General features: G+C 46.2%; 1 protein-coding gene across 17 annotated transcripts in view; it reads right to left on the bottom strand.

Moving 5' to 3' along the window:
- Positions 1-10,269, bottom strand: part of Sh (Potassium voltage-gated channel protein Shaker) — a 349,783-nt gene that overhangs the window by 10,276 nt on the left and 329,238 nt on the right. For 13 of the 17 annotated variants that reach the window (XR_015535055.1, XR_015535053.1, XR_015535057.1 and 10 more), the window contains exons 5-7: positions 9,830-9,980; positions 7,591-7,781; positions 6,103-6,270 (exon numbers count right to left, since the gene is read on the bottom strand). Coding sequence is in view for 9 of the 17 variants with exons in the window: in XM_022062089.2 (XP_021917781.1) it covers positions 6,110-6,270; positions 7,591-7,781; positions 9,830-9,980 (503 nt within the window). In the remaining 8 variants the exon portion in view is untranslated. Of the gene's footprint in view, positions 1-6,102; positions 6,271-7,590; positions 7,782-9,651; positions 9,789-9,829; positions 9,981-10,269 lie in introns of those variants that run through there. The other 4 variants (XM_022062092.2, XM_087348516.1, XM_087348517.1 and 1 more) reach the window with 3 other exon arrangements.

The following is a 10,269-nucleotide window of genomic DNA, read 5'->3' as shown; positions in this document are numbered from 1 at the left end:
GGGGGTTGGTTGAGTTTTAAAATCTTGAGTAAGAAACTAAACCAACCCCCCCGAATGGAGGGTTAAAACACTTGACCAACCCCCCAACCCCCGGGGGGGGGTTAGTTTAGTTTCTTACTCAAGTCATTTGTTTACTCGGCATTATTGTGTTGGTACAACAATGCCGAGTAAACAAATAACGTAACATTGTTTGATGACGTCATTTTTTGACGACAAATTGGTTGACGACAACGGGGAATCAGAAATTTATATAGAAAGAAAGATTGCATATAAGAATATTATTTGCATTGTTTTTAAAAATAAATGTTCAATTTGTTTTAAAACCTATTTTAGAAATCTACTAACATAAAAATTTCGGGCAAGAGAATGACCAGCTAATTCATCATCATTCAGTCAGGCACTGGTAAGGGCGGTCATGTCACATCACCGCCCTTACCAGTTCTGTTCGAAAGCAGTCCAGTTTCCTGAAGACGGGGAAAAAGCCACTATCTAACGCCGGTCAGTGTTTTTCAGACCACACGGTACTACAATCCAATTCACAATCGTCACCTCGAATCCCGTTACTTTTTCGAGTTCTCTTAATTTTTCCTTTTTTGGCGAAGACAGTCTTTCCTTCTGTGCCAGTTTGCAAGGTGTACCGCAAATGTGTTAATTAACATCCATATTAATTTTGTAAGGTGTTATGTTAAAATGCCTGAAACAGACCACGACTCCACTGATGAACGAGGTGTTCAGACAGGATGCGAAGGAAGAGATCAAGACAGAAAATGTAAACTTCATACTTACATTTTCTGGATCCGGTATAAAGGATGGTTAGAGGGTCCACACTTATTGATGTAGTTTGCTGTACTGACGTTGTGATGGTAGAAGAAATACCACAAATGCTGATAAAATCTTCTCGGGCGCCGAGCAGCGTCAATTCGGAACAGAAAGGCGACGTTTCAGTGAATGCATGATTGGCCAACCAACCAACCAAAAAGCTAACTAAGGACGGAGACGCAAGACGTCCCTTGCTAGGTAACACCATTCCTGCGTACAAAACGCATTGCTGGAAATGGCAAACAGAGCCTTGTAACTAAAACGGGAATTCGCTTACGCTAACGGGGTTTAGTCGTGGCGGAAGCCTTGACTATTCAAACTAGGCTCTGTTGCTGCTGATGAGATGTTATCCCTATCAGGCCACTTGTCCTTCGTGCAAAGAATTCTGGTTGGATGGTTCTCTGGGATTTGAACCCTGAGGGGGAGGGATCGCTTCGGCTGAAGGCCTCCGTGATTGGGGATGGCGGGCCGTGACTCTTTTGAATTAAACCCTCGAATTTTCCTTACAACTGAGAAAAATCACGGAAAACCTGTCAGGGTAACCGAGTGGTTAGACCACCCGTTGTGCCGACTTGGCCGTCTTTACAGGGAAAGTCTTGACTGGCTTGCTGATCATCAGCGCCCCTCGGTTGCCCGTGGGTGAACTCAGTCAGACCGTGGTCGGCACAAGTGCCTTGCAATTTGCAGCACTAGGGGATTCCCTGCGTCCGCTGACTCTGAGTTGGTCAGTGCTCTGATGAGGTCGGAGAAGAGCGGGATCCCCAAATCCTCGTCAATTTGCCTGTTACTAACGTACCAAGGGGCCATGACCTACGGAACGTGGCAACGACAGCCGTGTCATCCCGGTACTGCTCTAGCTCGACGTGGCGGGAGGGAGTGGGTATGTCTTTCATATAGAGACTGAACGGCACGCGGGTGTGGCTGACTGGAAGGTTATTCAGCAGTCGAGGTATGATGAAATGGTCTTCACCAGGTAGGACGGGAAGTTCAGGATTGCTAGCTTGTAAAGGAGGCCTTTGACCCACAGTTTGTCCAAGGCTTTGGCCACATTCAGCAAAACCGCGCCGGTTAGCCGCCTCTCGTTAAAGTTTCTGTTAACTCTCAAGAAGGCGGACCAACTGAAGCGTCGTGCTATGTCTGGGACGAAACCCAAACTGCTCGTCACGCAGCACTCCATGTTCGTCTACCTCGCGTAGGACCCTAGTTAATAGGATCTTCTCGCAGAGCTTGTCGACCGTGTCAAGACAACTCGGTCTGTAGGAAGAGGGCAGCGTGGGGTCCTTCCCCGGCTTCAGTATGGACACCGCGCGAGCGTGTTTCCATGCCGAGGGGAAGCGCTGCCTGCGGAGGACCGCGTTAAACACTTTCGTGAGAAACGTTATCGCGCGCCTTGGCAGACGTCTCAGGGCCCTGTTCGGAATACTTTTGGGGCCCGGGGCCTTGCCAACCTTGAGTCCCTTCATGGCCTGAAAGGGTTCCGAGGGACTCGTTAATTTCGATTCACTTGCGGGGGGCATACTCGTATGCCAGCATTGCCTCGTTGACCATGGCAATAACTGCCGGGTCCAATGGATCGTCCACCTGCTGAAACTGGTTGTCGGCCAGGGCTTCCGCTTTCTCGGAGACCGAGGAGCAAGTCCTTCGCCACTTGGAATGGTGGGGGGCAATGGAAACTCGCGTCACACTGTTTGTCATCTTCCAAAGCCCTCCACCGGACCCTGCCCTGGGCCGACAAAATCCAATCACCCTCAACTCCTATCTCCCATAGATTCCGCCTGAGATTATCCTCCCATCTATGTCTAGGTCTCCCCAACGGTCTCTTCCCCTCAGACCTCCCAACCAATACCCGGTGCACACCTCTTGTCCCATCCATGCGCGCTACATTCCTCGCCCATCTCATACGTTCGTCATTATGCAGTTTTCTCCATGCCCCATCGTCTTCTCTCCTAGGCCCAAATATCCTCCTCACATACCTGCAATCTGTGTTCCTCCCTCTGAGTGAGAGACCATGTTTCGCACCCACACAAAACAACAGGCAAGATTATTTTTTGTATACTTTAATTTTCAGGTTCTTAGAAATCAGACGGGAAGACAAAATATTTTGAACTGAGAAGTAGCAAGCATTTTCGGAATTTAGTCTCCTCCTAACTTCCTCACGAGTATCATTTTGATGTGTTATTGTTGTTCCCAAATATTTGAACTTTGTAACCCTTTCAAAGGACTTATTAGCTACCCTAAGATAATTTTGCCCGCCTGTCTTCTGACGACGAGATACTAACATGTACTTTGTTTTTTCTGAATATACTTCTAGCCCCACGTCTACTAGCCTCTAGTAAAACTTCTGCGTTCCTCTTTATTGTATTCATATCGTCCCCCAATAAATTAACCAGAATACGCGCACACACACACTGCTTTATTTGGTTAACGCGTCACTTGCAAGAATACAGGGAAAGGTGCATTTGAATACAATATTCGAATTCTGAAGTTGGAAATAAAACTGTACATATTTTTGGGATCGGCGTAACACTTCGTTGGAACTCGAATTAATTCGGATTCGCTGGAGCGTTGTCCTAGGGACAAGTGCACTGAACAATTTTTTTAGGCGTTGAAATAATAATGTCAGCAAATAATTCAGTTTCCCCCCCCCCCTCTCTCCACCTTCAGACGTAACCCTCTTTCTCCCCGCCCCCCACCAATGACCCGCAAAGAGGTCTGTTGAAGAGGTCCAGACACCTACCGTTCAATACGGTACCTCTTTGGTGCTGCTCCCTGGACGGTAAACCACGGAGCTACTCACTGTCGCGCCAAGAGAGCTGGCCAACTTTTACAATTATTCTTATCCCATAAATGTCACAGCGACACCTGCAGTCCTTCATCGCTATCGTAAGCAGCAGCCAACAAATTATCCGAACGACAAGTACGAGTGGCTTACCACGAAAAAGTCACAGTTGACTTTTACGTCTGAGACTAAAGGCCTATTTATAGAGGAACGTAAAGATAACGACACGAGCCCTTGCCGATTTTTCAGAAAATATTATTCAACGTTTTTCAATGGAACTGTTTAGGAAAAATATCGTTGGAGACGTAAGTTGGGCGAGACTCGTTCGTGGAACGGACGAGCTCGGAGTCAATATAAAGAGTTTACGTTCCTATATGAATAGACCCTAATTCTGGAAAAACTGTACTGACTTATTCAATAGGAGGATTGTCTCGGCTGAAGAATTTATACGACAGAATGCCCATAAACTGTACTCAAATGACACGGGGTTAAATTTTCCAACAGGCAAACTTGGTTTAACCAAACATTACGCTGATCACTTCACGGAGGTTCGGGTGGACAAGACATGACACCGATGCAGAATAATTACACGAGTTCGTCGGTTATGTTCTTAATTTGGATTTTATGGATTTATTCTTTCTCAAAATCTTGTCTTAGTTTTAAATATGTTTGGGCAATTGCGTTACTATCTAATGCTGATACAACCTCATCTCAGGTGCTCATACAGCTTCATATGACTGATAGATCCGTCTCTTTTCTTGTTGCGTTCTACTTCGCCTGGCTTTGTGTTGTCAACCTTTCACCTCGTACTACACGTTTTGAACCAGCGACACATTATATGGGTTCAAGAAAATGTTACGTATTCTTTTACACTGACATATTATGTCACTAAGGTCGATAAACTCGCCAGCTACTGAAAATACACGAGGTTAATGATATCAGGACTGAAATACGTACAAGTGACCATTAGTACATCAGCTAATCTCCTTCGAGGTTGAGATCAGTACTGAAAATTTGAAGAACAAAATTTACCAAGTATTTATAAAATCATAGTAAACCTGATATCTAGAAACTTATTAACTGCGTCTTGGTTAATAAAGAAATGCGACTGCAGTGGAAGAAATCTGTTTTACCAATTCACTAGGAGGGATGGAATGTCAAGGAGACAGACAGAGATGCGTAGTTTGCACTCTTCAAGAGATATAATTAGGGCAATCGACCCAAGAAGGTTGAGATGGGCGGGGAATGTAGATTGAACAGGGGGATGATAAATGTGTCCAACATTTTGGTTGCAGATCCTGAAGAGAAGATCCCTGCACAGATGGGAGGAGAATGTTAAAATGAATCTTAGATAAATTTGGCTCATTTGATTGGATCGATCTGGCTTGGGATAGGAACTGGTAGCGGGTTCTTGTGAACACGGTAATAGCCATTCGGGTTCCACAAATGGCCTATTGGAAATAATGGATTAAGATAAAAAAAATTTCAACGACAGGGGAGAAGCCCTGATACTGCCATCCCAAAGAAGCTACACGATGGCAAATGAATGTAATTACATTCACCGCAAGACGGTCAGTCCGTTGTGGCATACGAACGTGAAGTTACTAACACAATATTTCTGACTTGGCACATGTCAGGATAGATGAATGTCGGAAATAAACGACAATATTAATTGCGAACAGCAAATAGCCTATCACAGGCAACACTAAGTCCAGGCCTATTAAAATGAATTTTGATTTTCATCTTCCTCGAAGTCTCACTTATCTTATTCAATCAAAGCGCTGTTAATTACAGTTTTATCACAACTAAATTCCGCTTTTCTCTGTCAGTTTTAATAGAATCAGACTGCTACTAAAAAAAATGCAGAAGTTTACATTAATCATTCTACGCAGTGTCTATACTATTTTGGGAGTTGACCCCGGACTTCTGGAATCTCCTTGGCCAAGTCTGGTCATGATCTGTCATCTCTAAAGTAATTCAAGACTTTTCGCAAGCCGGAAAGTAAATTTTCTCTGTGTAGAGTGGCTGTTGAAGAACTGCTGTCAAGCTGTTGACATGTCTACTCGTCACAAGCCGCCTTCATAAACGTTTCTGTAAAGAACGTATAAACATCTCAAGTACGGCGTACAGCAAGAAAGAATTACAACCAGCAACGTGACTTATTCAGGGCGTATCATTTCGGCGTGTGGCTGTGTCCCCCAGACCGGCATAAGCTCATCAGCTGTGTCCATGTGCGATGATGCCCGGTTTTATTCGTGTCCAGTATCCTAACACACCCTACGCCGATTTCTCCACCCAGTCTTGGACCATTAGACTTTGGGGCCTACTCTGCCCTTACAACACTTTAACGCGAGAACACTGAATGTTACAGCGGCAATTAGGAAAGACTAGCGAAAGGAAGTTCCTCCGACAGCCGAAATAATGCACCCCAAAGTTAAGGAGACGCTGCTGACTGCAAGTCTTGTTCTGCGCCGTCGCACTGAATTAGTCTGAGGCTCACCCACCCAGCAGTCAGACATCAGTCTCGATGCTCATCGCGTTGATGTTGTTATTGTGCTTTCGGTTGCAGTTCTGCTTCTTCGCGGTGACGTCACGTGTGAGCAGGATTCCCTCCTCGAGCTCCATGATGTCGGACGACGACTCGGACAGGGAGCTCTTCTTCATGTGCTGACCTGCGGAACGACAGAACCTGATAACAAACGGCGATTCCACATTTTTCCAAGCCCCAAGGGCGTTTCAATGAGACGTGCTTTTCCCCGTGGATGACAAACATCCGGCCTTTTGCAAGACCCAACCTAACAAATATTTCCAAAATATCCCAGTCTTACCCGGTGTCCTACGTGAGCGATTAAATGCGAGCGGTGCGAGTTCCGTGGGTGAAGCGGAAATATCAAACTGGCTGTTTGTGTGGCGCTGTCCTAGGTTCCAGCGAAGCGGTCGGCGGCCAAAGTCCGAGATCAAATATTTTGATATTTTCGCGCAGGTCGCTGCGCTGGCCAGTAAGGCGCATGCGCAGGAAAGCTCTGATTATGCAGTACAGGGAAGGGGCATGCGCAGGAAGGCCGTGTGTTTCTCTCACGTAGGACACAACAAGCGATTCCCTTATGTCATGACACCCCATGCTACTTATGCAGCTCGCATAGTTCCCCTGTTATCGCTTACGTAGGACATTGCCTTACTCCCATATGCCTATATCTAGCGACATAACCAATTAGACGTGTAACAACTGCGAACTACATTAATTTACACACGACTCATCAACATTTAGAATTTCCGAAGCCCAACGCAATTTTATAATTTCTTGTAATATGCGAGATTTTAGGTTCTAAAGGCGGTAATGATCTACTGGGTTCTAACGTCGTGTGGAATCCTGGTGGGTCCAACGTTTCGGAGGAACATACTGCCTCCATTTTCAGGAAGGTACGACAAAGTAATGTGACAGGTGGGCCCAATGTTCTATGAGACGAGCTCCCTCACGCCATCCGACAGCGGAGGAAGTGCGAAACGAACAGGAAATCCACTTTGTCCTCCCCCTCCTTCATGGGTGCCAATGTACTTGTTACTTTGAAACTAATCGCATGATTTAGTATATGCCTATTTATAGAGCACGTGACCGTGTACTTCATGAAATGGAAACCTACCAGAGAATGCAAGTAGCGAAACTTTGGTCGTTCCAACTGGGGGGGGGGGGGGGGAAATGCATGTGCTATTGTTCCTTAATATCACTACGCCACGTAACGTAAATATTTTTAACATTTTTAAGTGAGAACTACGACGTCGCGTTTACTTCGAATTTTGTGTTCTACTTATCGACGGAAAATATCAGTAGAATAACCACCGCACAAGGCTTCAGAACTCCGACGATTAAATCCATCAGTGCCGCGAGCTCTTTGTGCGACACTCAAGGCGGTGTCAGAGTTCCTGGTTCAAGACCCTCACGCACTATTTTTTTTTTTGTGTTACGACGACTAAGATTTCGAATCCGAACTCACCTAATGTGCCGGGGAGATACGGACAGCTGGTCACATGGTTGAAGTTCTGCGACTGCATCTCCTCCTGATCGGTCTCACGGTGGTAGAAGTAGTTGAAGTTGGAGACGATCACCGGGACCGGCAGCGCGATGGTCAGCACGCCGGCGATGGCACACAGCGAACCCACGATTTTGCCCCAGACTCCCACCGGCCTGCAACACGGAGGTCAGGGAGGGAGGGAGGGGGGACCAAGATCAGCACCCTTCGAAGCTGCAGTACGTCGACGACAAATATGCACTCTCACTGTGGAGTCAACACGGGACATGAGGACGTCGGAAGGCATCAGGATTTGTTTCACTAAAGCCACGACGTACGGGAGGAAATGTTCTGCCAGTAGATGGAATCCGAGGAGATGGTGCGAGCTGGAAACTAGGTGCTAGCACGGGAAAGAGGTCCAAGAGACGTTTCAAACGCGAGTCACAACTCGGCAGGCGTACCTAAACGTCCGTTCAAACATCCCACAAGCCGGAATCTCGGAGAGAAACATGTAATTTTACGGATGTCTGCAACAAGGCGAGGGACGACGTTTCAGAAAGCCGTACACTGTACAAGTAGCGACGTAACATTCCATTGCTTCGCCAGCAGCAAGTGGAAGGTCACGCCACGACCACCATAAAAATTGAACTCAGGAGCGACCCTCAGCAGTTCATAAAAAAAAAGTTAAAATAAACTTGTGTGTCAAGGAAGACACACGCCTGTGTGAGGCGTGTGAGTGGAACACTTGGTCGACGGTCATGGGGTGGCGCTCAAGGAAGGAAAGCGAGGTACGTCGAAAACAGAGGGGAAGCATGAGGCAGAGAAGAGACCATCAAGACGAAGACTACATACGAAATGATACAAGGACAGAGAGGAGGATCCTTAAAACATCAAAAAGATCCGACACAACACGTCACCGAAGTGTGACTAAAAGTAAAGCTAAAACACAATCATTCCACTTCACACAGGCGCCTTCACCTCAAGGCCAAACGAGCAGCCAATGAAACCACACGCAACCACTCGCGAAAAGCATTCGGTACAAACTAACCAAACACAAGGAAGTGAAAAACCAAACAAGAAAATCGGTCATGCATTTCGGGGGTGCAGCCAACACCAAACATCATCATTATACCACAAACAAACCAAGTCTGCACATCCGTACACACCCACACGGTCGGTCACTACAAGCGCACGCAATATTGAAACATGCAGGAAGAATGCAATGGCATGCAGAGAGGAAGCCATATCCATTTATTTTCAACATTATACTCGAAAACAAATGAATATTCCTTTTTACACATTCCACTTAGAAAATTCTTTGTTCATTTGTATCCACTGATATAGTAATTTTGGTACACGGGCCAATCAGACACTATGTACAAGCATGGCAATGCACCGGTGTGGTATGAAGTAGACAGACAGGTCGTGAGCAACACGCAGAGAAACAGAGAGGCAGAGAGAATGCTGAAGAGACAACATGGCGTCAACTGCTGGCTGCAGGTGGGGATCGGGTGCTACACAGGGGGGTGGGGTGGGGTGGCGACAGAAGGAGAGATCGGGCTGTTGACAACAAAAGGTAACAACGTTACTGTAGGCCTGCAAGTTACAATTATCAACTACATCAGTTCACGGATTCCTGTTGATGGCACCTCCCCGTTGTCCGTCTGTCCTGCATTCCTCCGTACATCCTAAGAGCGAGGGGGAGGGGGAGGGGTGTCACCCAACACCCCCGAACGAAAATTTCAATGCACGATTCAGAAATCAGAAACATGCGTGCATGGCGGTTCATTTTTTGTTTTACTAACAAAGAATTTTCTTCGTATATTGTCTGTATGCTTTCGATTCTGTCTACTGAATCTTTTTTTCAATAAAAAAATTAAATAAAATTTAAATATGACGGAGGGACATAACAAGACTGGCATTGCAAGCTACGTGTTGAACGGGAAATGTAATTAAAATATGATATGGAAAGAAAAATAAATAAGTAAATAAAAACCAAACCAAGAAACGTAATGTATAAACTAAATCATTTATTAAATTGAGTACATCGTACGTCATGTCACCATAGCCCACGGTTGTCATGGTAACAACAGCCCACCAGAACGCGTCAGGAATCGACTTGAAGAAAGAGTTCTCGGAGCCCGCCTCCGCGAAGTAAACGGCGCTCGAGAAGAGGACCACACCTGAAAGACAAGGGAGGGAATGAACCTCAGACACACGTTACCTCATGTCACCATAGCCCACGGTTGTCATGGTAACAACAGCCCACCAGAACGCGTCAGGAATCGACTTGAAGAAGGACTGCTCAGAGCCTGCCTCTGCGAAGTACACGGCGCTCGAGAAGAGAATCACACCTGAAACAGGAGAGCAACGGACTGCCCGATCACAGTTAGCAGCTGTCAGGCAGCAGCAAAGCACAACAGTCAATTACAGTTACTTCCGGAAATAAAAAGTACCAATTACGCAGAAAGGCTTTCATTAAAAATCTCTGCGCAGCATGCACGAGATATTGCCATCGTTTCGCAGGAACTTGCTGCCTCCATCTTCATCGTTTATATTTGAGGATGTATGCAGCATGCTTCTCCTCGACGCTGGCAACCACCTCACTACATGCTACCGAGATTCGTAACCCAGAAGACCAGAATTTGCGTTCCACCCTTCGGG

This window comes from Zootermopsis nevadensis, unplaced genomic scaffold (assembly GCF_977971745.1).
Source record: "Zootermopsis nevadensis isolate Lab colony 2312 unplaced genomic scaffold, Znev_1.0 Znev_ptg000013l, whole genome shotgun sequence".
In the NCBI taxonomy this organism is placed as follows: Eukaryota; Metazoa; Arthropoda; class Insecta; order Blattodea; family Termopsidae; genus Zootermopsis; species Zootermopsis nevadensis.
Note: the sequence above shows the minus strand (reverse complement) of the source record. Positions and strands in the feature narration are given on the sequence as shown.